Source organism: Cetorhinus maximus, chromosome 30, assembly GCF_964194155.1.
Source record: "Cetorhinus maximus chromosome 30, sCetMax3.hap1.1, whole genome shotgun sequence".
Lineage (NCBI taxonomy): Eukaryota > Metazoa > Chordata > Chondrichthyes > Lamniformes > Cetorhinidae > Cetorhinus > Cetorhinus maximus.
Genome location: NC_135908.1, coordinates 20,116,262 through 20,139,943, shown reverse-complemented (window position 1 = coordinate 20,139,943; position 23,682 = coordinate 20,116,262). Strand labels below are relative to the sequence as shown.

General features: G+C 45.1%; 1 protein-coding gene across 2 annotated transcripts in view; it reads left to right on the top strand.

Annotated features, from left to right (window-relative positions):
• The first annotated feature begins 3,677 nt into the window (after positions 1–3,677).
• Positions 3,678–23,682, top strand: part of LOC144670123 (sorting nexin-27-like) — a 106,317-nt gene continuing 86,312 nt past the window's right edge. For both annotated transcript variants that reach the window (XM_078532563.1, XM_078532564.1), the window contains exon 1: positions 3,678–3,970. In XM_078532563.1, the coding sequence (XP_078388689.1) occupies positions 3,699–3,970 (272 nt within the window). In that variant the 5' untranslated portion in view covers positions 3,678–3,698. The remainder of the gene's footprint in view (positions 3,971–23,682) is intronic.

The following is a 23,682-nucleotide window of genomic DNA, read 5'->3' as shown; positions in this document are numbered from 1 at the left end:
GCTCCGCATACTCTTGGTCATGGCTATACGCTCCCAGTCGCCTACTGATGCAGCTATCTTGGAAGGTCAGCCAAGCAGCCTTTTCTCTAAGACCAGATTTTTGAGCCTATTTCTCAGCATTAAAAAACAACTCAGAGTTTCTCTGCTGGTTTGCTGGAAGCTTCTCCATCCAAGTTTGTTCAGCTAGAGTTGCCATAATTCCAACCTCATTGCCAGACTGTGATATCTTTGCAGGACAAAAGGACACTGCTGCATGCACATGGGAGTTCAAGTACCCAACTAAGCTGGTTTATTCAGGTTTGCTTATACACATACACAAATGGCCACAGGAGGGTGCTATTACATTTATCTGATGTGGAAGGATTTGCAGGGCTATGGGGAATGCACTAGATGACCCAGCACAGACATGACAAGTCAAAAGGCGTTCTTCTGTGTTGTTATAATTCTATGTTGCATAGACTAGGCTTGTATTTGCTTGAATATAAAAGATGAAGAGGCGTTTAAGATAATTGAAATATTTGATAGGATAGATAGAGCAAAACTGTTTCCTCCGGTGGGAAAGTCCACAACATGGTGGAATAACCTTAAAATCAGAGCTAGGCCATTGACAGATGGCATGAGGAGGAACTTTTTTCACACAAAAGGTAGCGGAAATCTGGAAGTCTCCACCCCCCCTGCCCCACCCACAAAAGCTGAGGCTGAGGGTCAATTGAAAACTTGAAAACTGAAGTTGGTCAATTTTTTGTTAGATTCGGGTAATCAGGGATAAGGAAGTAAGGCAGGTAAGATGGAGTTAAGCCATGATCTAACTGAATGGCGTAACAGGCTCAAGATGTTGAATGGGTCTCCTTCTGCTTTGAAAAGATTCAAATAGACTACGAAAGCTGATTGAAAGCTACAGATCTTGAGGAGATTGTGAATGGTGGACTATTCTGAAGCTGGAATGTCAAAAACAGAAGACTTTGGAAGATAATTTAATTTCCGCTAAACACAACCTCTTCAAAGCACTGGAGCAATGAACTGAGAAGGAGCTGTAAAGTGGGAATAATGTTCCTTTGTGACACTCGGATTCTCATCTAATTGGCTAATCTAGAGTAGCTGGCTTGTGTCAATTGCCAAGTGCAATGATAACCAACCACATGCTTTTGATTTACAATTATATGCTGTAATGGGACATATCTTGTTTTGTTGTCATTTATTTTGTATTCTGCTTGGTTACATCCTATTGCACAATGGGATGTTGTGGTGTTTACACCTTTACCTCTGAAAGTTGTAGGTATTATGATTGACTTGAAATTCCTTTGTGTTTCATTGCAGGAACATGTGCCCAACATGATGCATCCAGTGTGTGGGTGAAGGGTGTTAAAGTGTGCTTCCTGCTTTTTGTGTGCTAGTATAAGGTTTCTCATTTCCAGCCCATAATGCTGGCTAGCAACAAATGTGTTAGTCTCTCCCTGTCAGTACTCAGCCTCTCCATTGGCAAATCCTCAGGTTTGCCTCCTCATTGTGACACACAGAAACTGGGTCCCTCGCAGCCCCAGGTTAAAGCTTCCGGGGGACTCGGAGGACGTTTGGCCCTCAGACATGCAGTGTGCAGGCACAGTGGTGTGTGAACACGCCCTGGCACTCGTAAACCAAGCTCCCAGCTATGGGCAAATAAGCTTCACTGCCTTGTAGATGCCTCTGGAGAGTTGAAAGCTATAGGAGCAAACCCTGACAAAATATCTGGAGTGGAGCCTGCAGGTCGACTGATGTTTAAATGTCATCTTCCTGGCAATTCCTGCAACAAAGCTGGTGCCAAGTGTAGAACTCTACATTCTATTAGACCCAACAACTGTTAGCTGGATCCATGCCAGTTGGTAAAGTTAAAACTAAGACACAGCAGCTTTCTTTGCTGGAGAGAATTTATTGACTTAGTTCAGTCAACACTACTCCCACCCGCCAGTGTCCCAGCTATCCCCATTCATAGATGCACAAATACCAATCACCGGTTTAACAATGTAATTGCCATTAAACCTTAACAATGTGATTTCCATTAACCTTAACAATATGATTTCCAGTAAATCTTAATGTAATTAATAAGACATTAACAATTGGGGAGGTTGAGAGGGCACCCTGATGTTTAGGCAGCCCAGAGTCTCCATAAATTTTTCCCAGGCTTGTGTCCTGGAGAGGACATTCCAGATTCACTGAACAGAGTTGATCACCAAGGTGCAAACCATTGTGTAATGCTGGCTGCTAGAGACAACAGGAACAACTTTCCAAGGAATATGTTTAGCTGGTCCTAAGGCATTTTCTGTACAGGTGTGTTTCTCTGTGTTGTCAAAGTGCCAGCCCTGGCACAGTATTCACACTCTTCTCTCTGCATCATAAGGTTGTGGGTTCAAGACCTACTCCAGAGCTTGAGCACATCTTCTAGCCTGACACCTCAGTGCAGAACTCAGTGAGCACTGCATTCTCGGAGATGCTTGGATGATTGATGCCCCATCTGCCCTTTCAAGTGGGCATAAAAAATCCCATGGCACTACTTGAAGATCAGCGCAGGTCTTCAAACGCTGATGCCCTGGACAATTTTTATCACCTAAATGACATGACTAAAACAGGTAAAGGCAAAATACTGCGGATGCTGGCAATCTGAAACAAAAACAAAAATTGTTGGAAAAACTCAGCAGGTCTGACGGCATCTGTGGCGAGAAAGACAGAGTTAACGTTTCGAGTCCGTATGACTCTTCTTCAGAGCTAAGTAAAACAGATGGCCCTTTATCTAATTGCTGTTTGTGGGGGCTTGTTGTGTACAGATTGACTGCCACTTTTCCCCACGACAGTAACAACAATTCAGATGTGCTTAATTGGCTGCCAGGCACTCCAAAATATTCTTTGTTTTTTGACGTTATTCTGTTAGCTTTCTGATGGATTTGATAGAACACAAGCCAGGTTTAAAATAGATACCTCGTTCAAAGCAAAGCATATCAAACAGAGTGCTATACGCAAGATGCAGTGCAGCAACTCACCAAAGCTACGTTTATACTGCCTGCCAAACCTGCGACACCTGCCACCTAGAACAAGGGCAGAAGGTGCATGGGAGCGCCACCACATCCAATTCCCCTCCAAGTCTCCCTCCTCCCCTCCCCTCCGCGCTATCTGCTGAACACATTCCTCCATTGTCGCTGGGTCAAAATCCTGGAGTGCCTTTTCTAACAGCACTGTGGGCGTACCTACACCAAATGGACTGCACGGTTCAGGAAGGTGGCTCACCACCACCTCCTCCAGGGCAATTAGGGATGGGCAGCGAATGCTGGCATTGCCAATGATGCCCAGATGCCATGAACGAGTTCAGAAATAGGTGTCAAAACCTGTTCCATTGTACTTTCATTCGTTGTGATTAAAATACCCTTGGGGATGAAAATCTGGGCTATGTTCTCAGCTGGCACTTTATTTTCCTTAAATGGTGAAAGTTCATGAAATGAATCAGCCCTTGGTCTGCCTGGATGCCTTGATGAAAGATGGCCGCCTGGTGGAGGGGGGCGGGCAACGCGGTGTGACGTTTGCGCGTCCCCGGAAGGCGTCCGGCCGGAGGTGATGGCCCGCTCTTGGGTTCCGCCGGTGTGTTCATCAGTTCACGTGACGGGGCGGGGGGAGGAGGAGGAGGAGGAGGTGGCGCGAGCGTGTGCAGCAGTGTGTGATGTCCGTGCTGGAAGATGGCGGACGAGGTGTGCGCCAGGCAGCCGGGCTCCGGCTCCGACTCCGAAGGGCCGACGCCCACTAACCCGAGCCGGGGCCCGCGGCTGGTCAAGATCATCAAGTCGGAGACCGGCTACGGCTTCAACGTGCGGGGCCAGGTGAGCGAAGGCGGGCAGCTGAGGAGCATCAACGGGGAGCTGTACGCGCCGCTCCAGCACGTCAGCGCCGTCCTGCCGGGCGGAGCGGCCGAGCGGGCCGGTGTCCGCAAGGGGGACCGCATCCTCGAAGTGTAAGTAACCCGCCGGCGGCGCGGCCCCACACCCCCCCCCACCTCACCTCCCCTCACCCTCAACCCCCCCTCACCCCGCCCCCCCCTCACCCTCACCCCGCCCCCCCTCACCCTCACCCTCACCCCCCCTCACCCCGCCCCCCCCCTCACCCTCACCCCGCCCCCCCTCACCCTCACCCTCACCCCCCCCCTCACCCTCACCCCCCCTCACCCCCCCTCACCTTCACCCTCACCCCCCCTCACCCCCCCCTCACCCCGCCCCCCTCACCCTCACCCCCCCTCACCCCCCCTCACCCCCCCCTCACCCTCACCCCCCCCCACCCCCCCCACCCCCCTCACCCCGCCCCCCTCACCCTCACCCCGCCCCCCCTCACCCTCACCCCGCCCCCCCTCACCCTCACCCTCACCCCCCCTCACCCTCACCCCCCCCTCACCCCCCCCTCACCCTCACCCTCACCCCGCCCCCCCTCACCCTCACCCCCCCCCCTCACCCCGCCCCCCCCTCACCCTCACCCTGGGGAGGGGGTCTCCAGGGAGGGGAGGGGAGAGGGTGGGGGGGTCTGGCTGCTGCTTCTCGCCCCCCCCCCCCCCCCCCCTTCACCCTCACCCCGCCCCCTGACCCTGGGGAGGGGGTCTCCGGGGAGGGGAGGGGAGAGGGTGGGGGGGTCTGGCTGCTGCTTCTCGCCCCGCCCCCCCCTCACCCTCACCCCGCCCCCTGACCCTGGGGAGGGGGTCTCCGGGGAGGGGAGGGGAGAGGGTGGGGGGGTCTGGCTGCTGCTTCTCGCCCCCCCCCCCCTTCACCCTCACCCCGCCCCCTGACCCTGGGGAGGGGGTCTCCGGGGAGGGGAGGGGAGAGGGTGGGGGGGTCTGGCTGCTGCTTCTCGCCCCGCCCCCCCTCACCCTCACCCTCACCCTGGGGAGGGGGTCTCCGGGGAGGGGAGGGGAGAGGGTGGGGGGGTCTGGCTGCTGCTTCTCGCCCCGCCCCCCCTCACCCTCACCCCGCCCCCCCCTCACCCTCACCCTCACCCTGGGGAGGGGGTCTCCGGGGAGGGGAGGGGGCTCTGGCTGCAGCTTCTTGCCCTGCCCCCTTACTCTGGGGAGGGGAATTGGGGAGGGGGTCTCCAGGGAGGGGAGGGTCCCTCTGTGCAGGGAGGGGGAGGGAGTGGGGGGGGAGTGGTCCCCCTCTGTGGGCAGGGGGTGGGGACCCTTCCGCCTTGCTGACTACCACTCCCTCATCCTCAACTTCCCCCTCCTGGCCTCCACTCCCTGCTTACCTCCCACCCTCAGCCCCCTCCCACCTTATTCTCCCCCCTCCCTTACCCCCCCTCCCTGGATCACTGATGTCCCCCTCACCCCCTGACCGCTGCTTTCTCCCTCTCACACTTGACTCCTGACTGACCTATCCCCATTACACAGACCCATTGACCATCCCTTTCCCACTTACATCCTCCTGATGACCCCTTTTGCCCCTCTCTCACCTCCCACCCAGCTACCCCCAGCACGCATCCCATCCCCTCTCATCCAAGTAAGATATTTTCCTTTGCCAGATCTCTGCTCTGCCTGCCCTCTCCCTTAGGTTCCCCTATACACCCCCCGCCCCAATCTCTCCGTCCTATTGAGGGCCTCGACAGAGTAGGACAGTGTGGTGTGCCCCGTTTTAACCCAGTCACTGTTGCATGTGACAAACTTAATAATCAAAGTGAGCAGGCAGTATATAACTTTGCATTGTTTCTGTAATCTGATGCATGAGATTCTGTTTGTATTGTGTTATGGAAACTTCCCCTCCAGGCAGCCGTGCTTTTCTCTCTCCCTGGCACAGGCTGCTAATTGCTCGAACACAACCATCGACTGGGAGTTTGTTCTTGAACATTTGCTGATATTATACTGACTTCAGCCACAAACTGGACGTTTGTTTGACTTCAGTTTGAATTTGACATATTTCCCTAGCAGATCATGGAAATGACTGTTAGTGCATTGAAAATGAAAGCTGTAAACTTTAAACTGCGATCTTGATAATGTGACTGCTGCTTGAGCTGGTAAAATTATTAATATTGCCCAACTGAAATTGATGGTGTGAGGTTGGTAAATAACTTAATCTGATGTAAATGACCTGAACTGATTGCTTTTGGAAACCAAATTAGTTGCAATTTCATCTGCTTAGCTGTTTATATATATCACATATCGTAATTACACAGTGGTTTTGAAACCACAAAGATTGATTAGTTGATAAAAATTTAATCTACGCTGCAATATTAGGCTTTGCTACTGATCTTCACATTACTAATTTATGAAAAGCTATAATGAAATAATAGAATATTGCAACCAAGGAGATGTCGGTTTGGTTAATCATCTTTTGAAAGAACTGGCTGTTTTCATAGCCCTGGCAATTCCCCTCGCCTTCAGAGATTTTTCTGTTTTGAAATATGTTTTCGCTTCCCTTTTATGAGCTATTGTGGATTTGGCTCCTGTCAAAACTGCTGACAGGGTATTCTGTACTCTGCAATTTTTCTTGGTTCAAAAATAATTAATTCTCCAATTTCACACCCCCCCCCCACCTCCCTTTGTTAGCTTGATACTCCCGAGTGACTGACTCATTAACCAGTGGGAAATAGTTTTGCACTTTCTGTTATTAAAAGTCCCTCCTAATGTTTCTGTTTCTCGCTCAGATCTCCCCTTATCCTCCTTCATTATAGAATAGAGTCCCAGTCTCTCAACTGTTACTATTTCAAGTTTGAATTTTTTTTGTATGCAGGTGCCTTTGAGAGTAAAATACACTTTGTAGTGTTTCCAAACAAAAGTTGACATGCCACATAAGGGGACTAGAGGACAGCTCACCAAAAGTTTGGCTCAATAAGGAGGTTTTAAGAAGCATCTTAAAGGAGAGAGAGGTTTAGGGAGGGATTTCCAGGGCATCGATCTTAAAACAGCTGAAGGCACAGTCACCAGTGGTTAGGGTCAAAGGAAATCAGCCATGTACAAGAGACCAGAATTGGAGGCATGCAGCATTCTTGGAGGAGGTTGCTGAGATGGGGGAGGAAGAGGCCATGGAGGGATTTACTCAAAAGGATGAGAACTTTACATTCCAAATGTTGTCGGATTGGGAGCCACTGTAGATCAGCGAGCACAGGGGTGATTGGTGAATGGGGCTTAGTGCGAGTTAGGATCCAGGCAGCTGGGTTTTTTGGACGAGCTGAAGTTTGCGGAGCTCCAATACATTACGTCAGTTTATCTTCTCAGTTAAAAGTGTTCAAATTGGAGCCGGTTTGCCTGATGTGACCTTCAGGTTCAGCTGGCTGTGTTATTTATGTTTCTATTTTATTGTTTACCAGTTTGTCCTGTTTGGGTTTTGAGTCTGGCGGTTTAAGAATCACTTGAGCAGTGTTGTCCCATTGGAAGACCAATCCTAAATCAGCAAACCTGTTAGTGTCAGTTTCTGAGATGCCTATACATTTAATGAGAATGTGGCTTTAAACTTGATATCGACTGTAGAGGCTCACTGATAGGCACCTGTGCAGCCTCTAAAGGATGCTCTTGCTCCGTTATGGTACAAATAGTCTAGCCTAGTTTGTAGCCATAAAGTATAAAGATAAGATCAACTGGACAGCTGAAGTTGGGGCCCACTTGGGTATCTTTTATGATACATTTTGGAATGGATGTCGGGCAGCTCAAAGTGATGTACGGCTATAAAGAAATGGGAGTGGCACTGTCAGAGCAGCTCCGTCAAAGACCCAACATGGGCACAGTGGACCAACTGGCCATCCCCTGTCAGATTCTGTGTCTGTTTGCTCATGTAGAGTGAAAACACTGAGAGGGATTGGTTGGGTTGAATGGTGCTTTTAGTTTTCTAAGCACTGTGTATACAGTGGGGGGGCTGCAGGGGAATGGATAAGATGTTCCACTTCACCGGCAGCTGGGCGATGTTTCTGAAGCAGGATAAGCTAGTAACAGAAGCAAGAGACTGTAACCATTTAAAAAAAAATCTAAAAGCTACTGCGGATGCTGGAAATCCAAAACAAAAACAGAAAAAAATTTTTTCCAAAAAAAAAATCTACTCTGGTTAAGGGCATTTTGGAAAAAAAATCACATCAATTTAAAAAATGTTTTGGGAACCATAGAAATTCACTGCTTCAGTCCACTTCATTTGGCTCTCTTTTTTGCTAACCCTCCCCTGGACTGTGGGTTAAGGTGGCAGCTGACTTGCCCCACGGCCTCTGCTATTTGGAGTTGGCCACTAGGAGTCACCCAAGGGTCGTTTGTTGGTCAGTGGATAAAGCACCTGTCCCCACCCCTTCCTCAGTAGCAGGAACAGGGCTGAGATTAGGAATCCATCCCTCTGGGTCCCGGTGCCATGCCCCTTCACTGGATTGGCCCTCACGTGACATCAACCGCCTTCTCATTTCATTCCTGAGGCTCCAGCCTCATTCAGACCTGTTAGATGGAAATAGCTCTTGGTGCTGGCAGTGCTCGAGGGGAGGGCTCGGTTCCAGCCTTTGACAACGCTGCACTGTTTATAATTTTAAAATGAGGCAAGCCTGTCTCTTGCCAGATGATTTTGCAGACTCTTGTGTTTATAAATCATTTCTTAAAATGCCCAGCACCTTCTGGAATTGACTGTGTTGCAGAGATCACTAAAAGATGAAAATGACTTGCTTTTATATAGTGCCATTCCTGATCTTGGGGTGAAAGTGTCAGTTCACTACACGATCAGCACTGATTTCCCTTCATCCTGTCAACCTGAGAGAACTGCAGGAATCCCTGGTTCAGGAAAAGGCCTCTTTAAAAGTGTTTCATAACCAAGAAAGTACTTTTGAATTGTAGTCACTCTTGTAATGCAGGGAAATGCGTCCGATAATTTGGGTGCTTCAAGGTCCCATAAATGACAATGTGCCAGTTGCAAGATGGTCTGTTTTTGGTGATGGCAGTTGAAGGTTAAGTATTTGTCAAAACACTGCTCCTCTTCAAAATAGCACTGCAGAATTTTTTACAGATCTAAGAAGGCAGCAAGGAGCTTGGTTTAATGTTTTTTCCAAATGATGGTGCCTCTGACAGTGTAGCACTCCCTCAGCACCGTACTGGAGTGTCAGCCTAGATTGTGCTCATGCCACTGTAGTGGGGGCGAGGGAAGCCCCTACAGCCTTTGTCAGCATCGAAAATAAATACCCACATCCTTGTGACTCAGGTGAGAATGTGATCCGCAGCCAAACCTCGAACCTTGATCTATAATGAGCAATTTCTCCCTTTCAGCTTCCCCACAGAGAAGAGGCTGAGATTAGGATTCCAGTGCGTTTGGGCCCGGTGGGATGGGAATAGCTGAGATTATAGAGGTAGTGTCGTCAGAAGCCCAAGTGCCCGATAGTGAAGACCTTGTGATCTATTAAAAGGTGTTTAATAAAAACAGCAGTGCGTACATGTTGCAGTGACCCACAAAATGTGCAACTCGTCACTGTAGGGCAGGACAAGCCTGCCGTACCCTCTGCTGCAACTTGCCTCCTTTCAGCTTCAGAGCTGTCAAGTAATCCAAGACCTGAACTATCTAGAATGCACTAAAACTGTGCTCATATGAATGCTGTCATCTTCCTGACATATCTCCCTTCATTCTTAACCTTAAAATGTCCTTAGACTGACATGTCAACCTCCCCCAAATGCAAATTAGCCTCTTGTACTGAATCTGTACATTTGTTTAAATTTTCTCACTTGTTGCCGCTAGTTTGAAGTTGAGCGTGGTGATAATATTGAGGGGGAGAAGTAATCCTGTACCTGTAGGTACTGCATGTTGCCACATCTGCACTGTAGTTGCTTACTATACCAGTCAGGAGACAGTCATGCTGTATTGCACGGCTGATGTCACAAGATTAGCAGCAAGGTTCAAAGTAGTAAAGTAATTTGGAATGAGGAATGGCATTCCCTGCATGTTTATAGACACTCCCTCAGTTGTTCAAATCTGAACTTCGATTTAAAGGATGGGATTTTTTTTTGGAAAGGAGAACAATCCTCCTCTGTTTTTGCTCTGTGGAATAAAAGGAGTGTGTACCCCAGTTGTCTGGGATATGGTCAGCGGGTATTCCAGTACTCGGGCTTCTGCTTTTCACTACATATACAATAATGACTAGGATGAAAGAATGTAGTTAGGTGGCACAATAAGTAAATTGGAGCAGGAAGTTGGAAAGGGGGCAGAGACCAAGTGCCAGGGCAAAATGATGGCAGGTGAATCCCAATGTGTGGAACTGCAAGGACATCCATTTTGAATCTGAGAGAGATGGATTTGAAATATTTTCTTAATGATGAGGCAAGTGTAGCCACTGTTCCTGGGTAGCATTTAATAAGAAGTCAGAAACATACCAGAGTTTTGCTTTGGGGAGTTGGAGGAAATACTTAGCGTTGCTGTGACCTCACTCCAGCATCCTGCAGTGTCTCTGTTACACATCTCAACCACTCGGCGACAACGTCTGCCTTTCTCTGCCTGAACTGACCCTACTTCGTTCTCTGGGAGATTAGTACCACACTTGACTGGGGAAGGTTGGTTTGGCTGTACGTCACGCTACTGAGGCCAGGGCTGTTTATCAGCATGGTCTGTCACAAGTGTGCAGATGCAGTGTACCACTGCTTGAGGTTATAATGTTATTCTTTTATTTTGCCTCTAGGCTGTACAGTGCACCTAAACTTGCGAGCATGAACTTGTCTCTTCCTGTGCGTGCGGCGGTGACTGCGAATGTTACCCACTGTAACGCAGAGCGACAGGGATAGACTGATCCTTTGCAATGCTTCCCAATTTAGAATCGTCAGGATCCAGTCTTCTGCTAGCAGCAGGGGATAAAGGTGATGAGATCCAGATTTCTCAGAACCAGCCTGATTGTTGACCGCTGAGCGGTTACTTGGTTGCCTGTTGCCCTGGCAACCGCTTCAAACCATTTAATGGTGCAGGGTTCCTCGCGCTGAATGAAGCGTGTTTTAAGAGGCAGCCCTGCCTTTGCTTCAGGAACATTCATTACCTCCACATCTTTCTGAATAAACCAGACGTGTATTTAATTGTAGCTGTGCAGATATATTTCTGCCATCCTAAATAGAATGAAACCAAAGGGACTGGCGTTGCTGTATTGTGAATGTTTGGGAGGAGGGGTGTGTTCAGTGGAAACATTGACCAGGCTGTGCTGTGTGAAATGATTGCTGCCTTTCAGCAGCAGCGCTCAGACTGCATGTGGCCTTACTCTGGGTGACAGAGACAGGAGCTTGACGGTTCTATTCGTACCCAACACTGCTTCTGTAAAAAAAAATCTTCAGTAGACCGAAAAAGAATTCAGCACTTGCCTAAAACATCAGCACTAAAGAGTTTGCCTAAATTTCTAACTGCGTTTACCATTTAAGAGAAAAGAGTTTCATTTTCAGCGTTTGAATGCCTTTTTATTAAATGCTTCATGAAGATAAATGACAGCACTGCTGTTTTGTACACAAATTAGCTGCAGCCATATTGAATAAATACATAATTATCCAGTTTGAATTTGAAAAACAAAGGAGTCCAAAGAAAATCTGTGGCAGTTGGTGCCTTTTATGCTGGAGGAGATGGCAAATCATACAATAACTTGTATAGTGCTCTTAACATAATAAAATGTCCCATGGTACTTCACAGGAGCATTATAAAACAAAGTATGACATTGAGTCACATAAGAAGATATTAGGTCAGATCCAAAAGTTTGGTCTAAGAGGTAGATATTAGAGGGTATCTTAAAGGAGGAAAGTGAGGCAGAGAGGTGTAGAGAGGGAATTCCGGAGCTTGATGCCTAGGTAACTGAAGGCATTCCCGGCAATGGTGGAGTGATTAAAATCAGAGATGCGGAGGAGTGCAGATATCTCGGAGTGTTGAGAGACTGGAGGAGATTACTGAGATGGGGGGATGAGTGAGGCCATGAAGAAATTGCAAAACAAGGATGAGAATTTTAAAATCAAGACGTTGCTTGACCGGGAGCCAATATAGGTCAGTGAGCACAGGGGTGATGGGTATAGGGGAACGCAACCTGCTGCAAGTTTCGATCATGAATTAAGTTATCATCTTGGAATGGAATTGAGCTGAAGTGTCTTGTAAAATTAGCTGCAAGATTATGATCTCCATCGGTTTGATCTAATCCATCTGGATCTTGCCATCTCAAAGTACCCAATATTTATTCTATTTTAGCTGTCATATCTGTTTGGCTCTAAATGTTCTCACTGAACTATCCTGACCTGCAGTTCCCCTCTAATGCCAACTGTTGATGCGCTCTTTGTAAATACTGTATAACCCTCAGTTTCACTAATTCTGATAAACAAATTCATTTTCCGGTCAATTCCAATTATGCACAAAAGTGCTCGTACCATTCTAATTCAATTGCTTAATAAGAATTCCTGTATAATCCACTTTTTTTGACACAGAAATGCCTTTGAATCATCGGAAGTGGACTATCTTCTGATTTTATTGTTTCATATTATCATGAGGTTGTTTACATTTTGGAATTAACCTGTTGAACTGTGATCTTTTATACTTCTAAAAGTATAAAATATTTTGCCATATGTCATATACCAACAGCTGCATGCATGTCTGGTTCAGAGAACCTTATTTTCTGATACCATATTTTTGTCACATTTCGTTAACCTGTTTGCATTTATAATGTAACTTTGTCACACTGTAATACCATTTTCTCACCTTGGGGGCACTATAATGCTTAAGCCCCTCAGCCTATGCCCCAAGCAACTAAATCTCTGCCTCCCAAATTGCCCTAAATTTGATTATTTATCTCAATAAAATCATAGTATTATGCAAGGATATGGAAGGAATTATATCTGCATGTTTGATTCAATTATTTCCCACCCCTCTGACTCCTCTCATGTGAAGACTACAGTTGTTCTCTGTATGTAATCTCACAGCAGTACATTTTGATGTACATATTATGTGTACTATTTCTACAGTAGGTTTTGTTTCCATTCAGTATGATCATTTTGATGTAAGTAAACATATTTTTCTGAATTTGTACATGAAACACAAAGTTAACCTGCATATCCAGTGTGCAATTAGGAAAGTCAATTGTATGTTGGCCCTTATGGCAAAGGGGCCGGAGTTCCATAGTGAGGAAGTCTTAACTGCAGTTATACAGGGGTTTGGCGAGACCACACCTTGAAGTACTGTGTACGGTTTTGGTCTCTGAAATCAGGAAGGATATATTGTCTCTGAGGCTGTGCAACAAAGTTCCACTCAACTGATTCCTGAGGGAGAGAGAATGGGTGGACAACTCTCTGGAGTTTAGAAGAATGAGAGGTGATCTCTTTGGAACATGCAAGATGGGGTTTGGCAGGATAGATGCTGAAAGGCTGTTTCCCCTGTCTGGAGAGTTGAGAAATAAGTACCATAGTCTCAGGGTAAAGGTTCCTGTGTTTACGACTGAGATGAGGAGAAATTTGTTCACTCGGTTGTGAATCTTTGGAATTCTGTACCATAGAAGGATGTGGCTGCTCGGTGATTAAGTATATTCAAGGCTGAGATAGATAGATTTTTGGATAAGAGATAAGGGGAAAGGGAAGTGAAGTTGAGATTGAAGATCAGCCATCATATTGAATGGCAGAGCAGACTCGAGGGCTTATTCCTTCTATTTACAGTCTTATGTGTACTTTGCTTTATTTTCCAGAAGTTAATTTTGTGTATAACTGCCAAAAGCAAAGGAAACCTCAGCTCATAGAATTTTCCAGCACAGGAGGCCATGTGACCCAATAGTCCCATCCACTGCTCTTTCCCTATAAACTTTGCAAAGGTTATCTTTTCAAGTGCATTTACTCAGTTCCCTTTTGAAAGTCACCATTGAATCTGCTTCCACCAACATTTCAAACAGTGCATCCCAGACTACCTTGAATGCCTCTCCTCTGGTTACTGACCCTCTTGACAGTGGAAATAATTTCTCCTTATTTACTCTTATCAAAACCCCTCAAAAGCATGATAATATTTTGATGGTGATTGGATGTTTCAAAAGATGTGCATCAGTATGTGCCTAGGCAGTTACTTGGGGAAATTGATGTTGAGCGGGCATCAGGAGCAGTTGATGGGTGTCCAAATTCTTGAGCTGATCCTGCTTCAATCCAGTTTGTACTTTTGGTTATTTAAATATGGATTATTTCTAACCAAGTGTATTTAGCCTGTAGTACATAGCTGCCATGGTGGCTCAGAACGCTGCTCTTTTACCCATAGTATCTGGTTTCACACCCAGCTTAGATCAATGGGATGAGTGCCATTTCTATTGTAAGGGTCCTGCAGTAAAACTGGTTTTGTCAGGCTTCAGCCTCTTAATTGGCATGAATCTCTCCGTACAGAGTGACACTACTATTCCTGGCCGCAGTGGAGAAGTTTGGGTAATTTTTCCTGTCAGCCACTACTGTAAGAGATGAAGATTGGTTTTATAATATAACTTGTGTGTAACTATCCTTCACTGATGCGTAATTATATTAACTATCCTCCACTAACAGCATTTCGCTGGAGAAATTGCTCTGCTTTTAGACATTGCTGCAGTTCTGTTCATGAGTTCAGTTTTCTGTAGTTCATAGAGGCTCTTTATAGACTCAGAAGACTGTTTCCTGGAGTGAGTTTGTCTAAATCGACTGTTTGCTGAGTAAATTAACTTTGCTGTAAAATACCCTGGTTTCTGAGAGTCATAAGTCGTTGCTTCCCCCCCCCAACCCCAACTCATTGACTGGCATAGTGGCATTAATAGACATTGTACAAATCTATAGCACGAAGGACTTGGCACTGACAGCTTTCAGAGAGGCCACAAGAAGGGGAATTTGAGAAAACAATGTTCCCTTCCAAGACCTGCTTTGGGGTAATGCAGGGACTTTACTCTGTATTTATTGTTGATGCTGACAAAGGCTGCAGGGGCTTCCCTCACCATCATAAAATGTTCCAGTGACTGAACCATTCTGTCCATTTCCAGTGAATTTTATTTGGATGAAAAAATCGCATGTCAGGATATTCCCACAACATTTTTAATTCTAAATGTTTTTTGGATTTTATAGTGAATCAGAGAGCTGTTAGATTGTGAATAAATTGCTTTACAAAATGCAGCTTATTTCACTTCAAATGTCTTGTTTTTGAAGAAAATCTGAAAAATTAGCAGTTATGTTTTGCTGTCTAAAATGCTTGCATAGAAAATGTGGAATACAGTAATGCCCAAGGGTGCACTTGGCTTGCTGCCTGTCATGTACAGCTTTGTATTGTGATATAACTGCAAGAGAAAGTTGCATTCCTGTAACACCTTTCATGATCTCCTGTTATCCTAAAGCACTTTACAACCAATGAAATATTTTAAGTGTGGTCACTGTTGTAATATGGGAAGCCAATTTGCGCACAGCAAGCTCCCAGCATTGTTATACTAATCAGATAACCTGTTTGTGTTCTTCGTTGGGGGATAGACATTTGCCAGGACATCTTGGGGGAATAACTCCTCTGCTCTTTTTAAATAGTGCTACGGGATTTTTTACGTCTACCTGAGAGGGCTGATGGGACCTCACTTTAATGCCTCATCTGTATCTCTGACAATGCCGCACTCCCTCAGTATTGCACTAGGAGCATTTGCCTAGATTATGTGCTTCAGGCTCTGGAGTGGGACTTGAATGTGCAAATGGGATAGGGGAGAAAGTGCTACCAGCTAATCGTTTTATTGTGCCTTATGACATCTCAAATATCTCTAGGTTCTTTGCATACAATGAATTACTGAGTGGAAGTTATGTAGGAAATCACAGTGTCCAGTTTGAACACAGATTTCACAAGTTGAGATAATCAGTCTTCTGTTTAAGAACAATAGGTTATGGTCAACAACGGAAGAAGCCAGAACATTAACTTCACTGAAGGCATGATTGGCATCCATCCATCTGTGAGAGATGTTGGGAATGCAATCTCAGAACTATGGTGAGGTCAGATGAGATCATCTGCTGCACTTATCTTGAAGGCTGAACAAGCTGATTCTGGAAGGGCAAAGTCTGCCTCAAGTGCCACATATGAAGTTATCCTTTGCCAGTGGCCCAGGATGAACTTCGCTGATAACTTGTTTGCAGGGTTTGCTTTGCAGCTTCTAAGACCACATGTCATTTTGGTGGCAAATTCCTGCTCACAGCTGGTGTCGCCATTTGCATCAATCATCAGCTAGAGTTTCCCACTTGTCATGATTGATGTTGAGGGATTTCACGTGTCTTTTGACAGCATCCTTGAGTTGGAGCTTTGGGTGCCCTGCTGGTCTCTTGGCATGGACTACCCCCCAGTGTAACATATCCTTGGAGATGCAGCCATCTTCCAGCGTGTGCACATGTCTAAGACGGCGAAGCCTCCTTTGCTTGATTAGTGCTAGCATTCTTAGCATGTTTGCCCTAGAAAGGACTGCTTCATTGCTGACTTTTTTTCCATGTGATGCAGAGGATGCGTTGTAGACACCAGAGAAGGAAGTTATTGAGCCTTTTCCTTTAGTAGGGAACTGAAGGTATAGCTACATAATATTGTGCTGCTGTAATTCACAATTTATTGTTGTTTACAGCAGTGAAGTTCATCCTTTTTGTGAGAGCTTGTTTTCTGGAGTCTGAGGCTTTGGCTTAAAGTCAAGATTTTCTGTTTGCAAATCTGAGATTTGTATTTATTAAACTGCACTTTGTCCGTAAGAGAGAAAATGGCTGGAGGTTCAGATCTGCATTTTGCTAACCCACAGTAAAACTCTGGGAGTTCTGTTTTCAGACTGGAGTTACGAGGAATCCTTTCTTCTCCAATTGTTCTGATAAAGTACAAGTGCCTAGAGATGGAGAAATCGGAGGACTAATCAGAGAGAGAGAGATGTCACCTTCAGTTTCTTTCCCCTCCGGCGTGCTCTTGTCTAGACTGGGAGCTCACCTGCTATTTGGGCCACCAAACATGATGACATGGAGGAGCAGGCTGCTGACCAGAATAATGTAAAATTTATGAAGAGCAGGGGAGCTCTCCCCAGTGCCCTGTCCAATATTTATCCCTCAATCAGAATCACAAAAACCAGATTGTATGGTCATTATCACATTGCTGTTTGTGGGAGCTTGCTGTGTGCCCATTGCTGAGTTTCCGACATTATAATGGTGACACTGCTTCAAAAGTACTTCATTGGCTGTGAAGCAAGTTATGTTTGAAGTGTCTAATTACGATGCTCACAGGCATCATATGGGACAGCTTGGTGACCTTTCCCTACCCGTCATTTTCATGTATTGCTCATTAATTTCCAAATTCAGGAACCATGGGATATTGTAGAAACCAGAAAGGGCCATTTGATGTGCACAGCTGGAATTCGTGTCAGTGGCATTTTAACTCTGGTTGATGCACTTAACTGATAAAGAAGTCACTTCACTGTCGCCAGTAAAACATAGAATGTGCCTCATGCACCTGTGGATTGAGTTGTAATGCTTTCCAGAAATGTTATAATGCTTAATGTGAGTTGATCCTGACACTATATTGGCAACTGTAGGTAAAAGCAAAATACCGCGGATGCTGGAAATCTGGAAACAAATTGCTGGAAAAACTCAGCTCTTCAGAAGAGTCATACGGACTCGAAACGTTAACTCTGCCTTTTTCTCCACAGATGCTGTCAGACCTGAGTTTTTCCAGCAATTTCTGTTTTTGTTGGCAACTGTGGAGTTATGGGAAGGATTAGGCCTTTTGTAAGAGGTGGCATTTCTAGAGGTGCTTAGTAACTGCAGTACTAACGCTCAGGGCTCATTGAAACACGCTGAAAAATGAGCAGGGAAGACCAACTTAGTTCATTGATCCTGTCCATTTTCTAGCAACATGCGCTTGTTCAGCATAGTATCATCCCAATTCCATTGCACCTCCTCCTCCCACCCCACAAAACCGGCAATCTCTTGGATTAGGTGCAGAAACATGCAGCAGAAAGAAAACTTGGGCTAATTTACGGTTAAAACTGGGGGGATATTTCACCGACCTCTGAAGACGTTTGAACAAGTTACTGATTGGGTTTTACATACCTGCCTTCCATATGAGATTTAGTCACTCTCAGGATCTCATCTAGTTCCCTCAATCTCATGCCCTCTTCTAACTGTTTACAGTGCAATTACAAGATCCATCATAGGACTGTAGGAGTAGGCCAACGGGCCTGTTGAGCCTGTCATGTGGGGGAACCAAAAATAGACTCTGTATTCTAGATGTGACCTGATCAAGTTCTGATGAAAGGCCATTGGCCTGAAATGTTAACTCTGTTTCTCCCTTCATAGATGTGACTAGACTCTAGTGAGTATTTCCAGCATTTACTCTTTTTATTTCAGATTTCCAGCATTCGCAGTAAGTATCAGCCTTGGCTTATTGGTAGCTCTCAGTCAGAGGGCAAATCCAACTCCAAAGACTTTAGCATGAAATCTAGGTTGTCACTCCAGTGCAGTACTTAAGGAGTGCTGCACTGTCTGAGGTGCTATCTTTCAGGTGTGGCACTAAAGTGAGGCCCTCTCTGCCCTCTTAGGTGAATGTAAAAAAAATCCCCACATGGCATGATTTATCTCTGGTGTCCTGACTGATGTTTATCCCTCAACCAACACACTAAAAACAGATTATCTGGCCATTAACCCATTGCTGTTTGTGGGGCCATGTGCACAAAATTGGTTGTGTTTTCTACATTACGATGCTGATTGCACTTCAAAAGTACTTAATTGCCTGCAATTAAGGGATGCTCTGAGGCTGAGAGGGGCACTATATAAATACAATAAAAATAAAATACTGCAGATGCTGGAAATCTGAAATAAAAACAGCAAATGCTGGAAACACTCAGGTTTGGCAGCACCTGTGGAGAGAGAAACCGAGCTAATGTTTCAAGCCTAATATGAAAGGACATTCATCAGAACTATATTATAAATAAATGCAAGTTTGGTTCTTGTTTCTATGTTTAATTGTTAGGCAGTACATCCTTACATCATGCTCATTGAAAGCCTTGTGGCATTGGACGTGGGATTTCAATGATTCAGTACTCAAGTCCTTATGCCCATCAGTCTTGAGCTCATAGTCCAACATCGCGGACACAAGTTGCACCTACACAGCTTCATTATAACATGTTTACCGATATTGAAAGGCATCTACCAGAAGCGGGGCCATTCCCATACCTCATCTAGATCTGCCTGCTGTTTTTTTTCTCTGACATGGAATAATTTGTACATTAATCGTGCTCACAGTCCAGTGATTGAGCTTCGCTTGCAGTTTGTTTCATCTTTTTAATTTGAAAGAAACTTAATTCCCTATTTAATGTTTTCAAATTATTTGCTCTCGGCCATTGTGATGTATACCGTACTGCTCAGAGTTTAAAGTTTGTCAGAAGGCCTTTGTTCTATGGCACATCAGGACAGGACGATTGAAGTTGGGAAGTTGTGCTAGCAATAAGCCCACTTCCAGGGAAATGTGTCTTTTTCTCAACATGAAATAGTCCTGGCAGCAGGCAGTTTTGTTCACTAGAGACTTATTTATCACTTCATATCCTAAGGCATGCTCATTAGAATTCATACTCTTACAGACAGGCAGAGAACGATTGAATTACTTGCAACCCTGTAACAGCTGGTAAACCAGCAAGGTGAGATAAAATAGATGTACTTATTGTGCTATCTGGCAGATTATTTTTTTCCCCACCACTTTGTCAATATGTACTTAAAGAACAGTTACCTTCCCCAGCCATAAAGTGGCCTCACTGTAGTGAGCTGTGTATTGTACAGCTCAGTAGCAGGATTATGTGCGTCATGTACTTGCTGTGTTCATGTTCAGCTGCATAAACTCGCCAATCCATTTGTGGAAGCAGGCCGCTCCATGCCCTCTTCCTCCCCATCTCCTCATTTAGTGTAAATGATTTTTCAATAGCAGTGCTTTCCTAGCAAGTTTCATGCTTCCCGCTCTATTTAGGTTCAGCATGTCTCTTCTTAATAGCTCCTTCTGTCCTGAAAACAGGCCCAGCCTCTTGCCAAAGTGAGATTTATTTTTACACTAGTTCAACAGCCATTTATTTATGTGCTTGGTTTCCGTGGTAAACTCCTCCTTCACCAAGTGCCAAGCCTGCTTGTATTTTGCTTCCTGTTGTCGAGCTTTGAGACAATTTTCATATGCGTGTCTCCAACCCCTCCAGGACTTGTTCCATGTGGGCTATTCATTATATAGGTCAGTGCCATTGGCTCTCTTTCTGTTCGCTACACTAGCTCTTTGAATCTCTGCTCAGTATGTGCAATCCCAACTCTAAATACCTAGTCATGTGTACTTGTCCATGTTATGTGCCTATCCACTTATTTGGGCAACAGCAATCTGTATTCGTGTGTTGGGTTCATATAGGATAGTCATATATCATTATTGTCCTTTTGTGGAGTATTATAGGATATTGATATATATTGTCCTTTATTGAGCCATTATAGGACATTACCATTGCACCCTCTCCATGATACAAGTTTAAGGACTAGGAAACATTGAAACATCTAGCTCATTACTGAATCAAGTCAGTGAGATAATAAAGCATAATCTCTTTCTGCATGCAGTGTCTGAGATATAGGTATCGATTACAATATTAATAACTTGCATTCCAAGGACTCCTTCAGGAATATAGGGACATGAGCGGGCCATTCAGTCCTTCCAGCCTCTCGCAGCATTCAATTAGATCATGGCTGATCTGTATCGGCATTGGTTCCATAACCCTCGATGATACCCCTTATCAGAAATCTATCCATCTCCTTGAACATTTCGATTGAACCTAGCTTGAACAGCTTTTGAGTTGATTGAAAGTATGTTGTCCTGACTACTTACGCGCCCCTCAGCAAGACAAGATGAATAAGCCCCAGGGAGCTCCAGTTTAATTACATCCTTCTACCATAATGCAGTGTGTTCTAACTATGTCTGATTAATCTCTCACCAACGATTCTGCCCAGTGGTCCCGTTATTAAATCTGACTTCTGTGCTTAACCATCTGAAAGCAGTGAGGACCTCCAAGATTTTGATGGTGGAGAATACAGTGATAGTGGGGCCATCAAAGGTAATGGGGAGATGACTGGGCCTCTTGTTCGAAATGATCATGACAATCACATTGCACAAATCATAGAGCAGAATCATGCAGCACAGAAGTAGCCATTTGGCCCATCATGGCTGTAAACTTGTATCATGGAGAGGATGTGATGGTAAGGTCCTGTAATGGCTCAGTATAAGGGTAATAGGGATATATATCAATATCCTATAATACCCCACAAAAGGACAATAAGGATATATGGCTGTGCAGGCTGTTTGGTAGAGCTGTCAAATTAGTTACCATTACCCTTTCTCTCCACCCCCGCCCCCCCCCCCCCCCAACCTTTGCACTTTACCCTGCAAATTTTTTTTCAAGTAAAAATCACTATTGTATCTGCATTCATCATCAGTTCAGATCACGACCACCTGTTATGCTAAATAAAAAAAACATCTTCCCTGTGGTTCTTTTGCCAATTATCTTAAATCTGCGGACTCTGGCCACTGGCCTTACTGCTAGGGGAAGTTTCTCCCTATCTACTCTTATCAAAACCTTTCATAATTTTGGACACCTTTATTACTGTTTCCTTAATCTTCTGTGCTCAGAGAACAATCCTTGTAGTCACTTCACATAATTGAAGTCCCTCATCCCTGGTGTCACTGGTAACAAATGTTTCCTACCACTTATCAGTCCAAACTTGGATGTTGTCCAGCTCCGCTGTAAGATGCCATTGGCTCCTTTATTATTGGAGGATTTGTGAATAGACCAAGCTCTTGGAATTAACAGCAAGCGCCCTTGGCCCTGACCTTAGAACAGAGAGAAGGGGACGGCCGTTTAGGACTGAGTTGAGAAATTTCTTCACTGATGGGGTTGTGCATCTTTGAAATCCTCTGTCCCAGAGGGCTGTGGATGCTCAGTTGCTATATCTGAGATTGCTAGATTTTTGGGCATGAAGGAAAGCGAGGGATATGGGGATAGAGCTTAAAGTGGAATTGATGTGGAAGTTCAGCTTTTGATATTGAAGTGGAGCAGGCTGGATGGGTTGCATGTCCTACTTTCTTATGTTATACTGAGGGTGCTCCCTGAGGAAGCCCTGCAGAAATGTCTTGGGCTTGCGTTGATTAGCCTTGGCCGAACACAACCATCGACCTCTGCGTTGGGAATGACTCCAGCTATTGGAGGGTGTCTCTTTTTCATTCCTGTTGACCTTGGTATTTCTAGGGCAGCTCAATGTAGTCACTGTTGTAATGTGAAGTTATGCGGCAGCCAATTTGTGCCCAAAAACGCCCCACAAGCAATGGGATTTAATGAGCTGATAATTTGTGAGGCTGCTCCATTGAGGAGTTGAAATAAAAACCTGTTAGTGGATAAGCTACCTGCTAAAAGAATGGAAGCAGCAGGTTCTTTTTTGCAGACTAATGTTGGGCTAGGACTGAGTGAAGTGAGTTGCGTTGATCCTGTGACCCCCCTACTGTTTCTATTTTAGAGCGAAGACTTTGATTCAAAGGCTTGTTGCAAGTTACGTAGGTTCTAAGATGATAAGCTAAGGGTGGCAGTTGAGCATAATGCAGTCAGTGATCTGTAACTTGTCAGCTGTCAGAATGGCGTACACAAAATTGGCCATGGATAAATGTAAGGTATATTGTGGAGTTAAAAAGTGCTAGCTGAAGGTAAAATTGAGGGATCAACTGACCTAAGGGCACTAGATGTAACAGGTCTGCTCACACTACAGCAACAGTCCAAGTCAATTGAATGCTGAGATATATTACCACTTGGAGTGCAAGTCAGGGGTGACATGCTGACACTCATGCTTTGGTGCCTTGAGTTCTGAGTACAGTTTTACTCACTGAGACACAGAGGAATTGTTTAAGCCCTGAAAGCGGTGTAGAGATTTATATGCATTATATGCTCACCGACCTACATTGACTCCTGGTCAAACAACGTCCTGATTTTAAAATTCTCTGCCTTGTTTTCGAATCATTCCATGGACTCGGCCCTCCCTATCTCTGTAATCTCCAGCCCCACAACCTGCTGAGATCTTTGTATTCATCTAATTCTGGCCTCTTGTGCATCCACTTTGGCCCATCAAGCCTGTGTTAGGTCTTTGAAAGCGCTCTCAAATTAGTTATTGATGGTCGTGCCTTCGGCTGCTTGACCCTCAGCTCTGGAATTCCCTCCATATACCTCTACACCTCTTCATCTTGCTTTCCTCCTCTAACACACTCCTTAGAACCTACCTCTTGTCACGTGACCTAATATCTACTTGTGTGGCTCAGTTATTATATTATTATATGTGCTCCTGAGAAGTATAGTGGAAAGATTTATTACACTAATGGTGCAATATCAATATTTGCTGTATGATAGAGTGGAGTAACTTGTTCTTTGCTGCCCTAAGTGAATGTGCATGAAAAGCAATCTCACAAAGGGGATTGGACACACTGCTTCCAACTGGCCCAACTTTGGAAGAGAGGCTTAGGTCTGAGCCCTTCACACCCAGCCAGCTCTGTCCTATTTTTTTGAGAGCCTGGACGTTTGGAAAGGACCTTTCTTAGTAATGTTGCCTTGTTAGTTTGTAACTCCTAATTCAGAACACAGGCATCTGCTGGTATCAAAAGTTTTGAGAGAGAAAAATCAGCGCGGGTGTTACATAATCTTTGTGGTCTCCAAGGCTCTGTGCTTTTCATTCGAACTGCCTACAATGACAAAATGCTTGGATACTCGTTCTGGATAGAG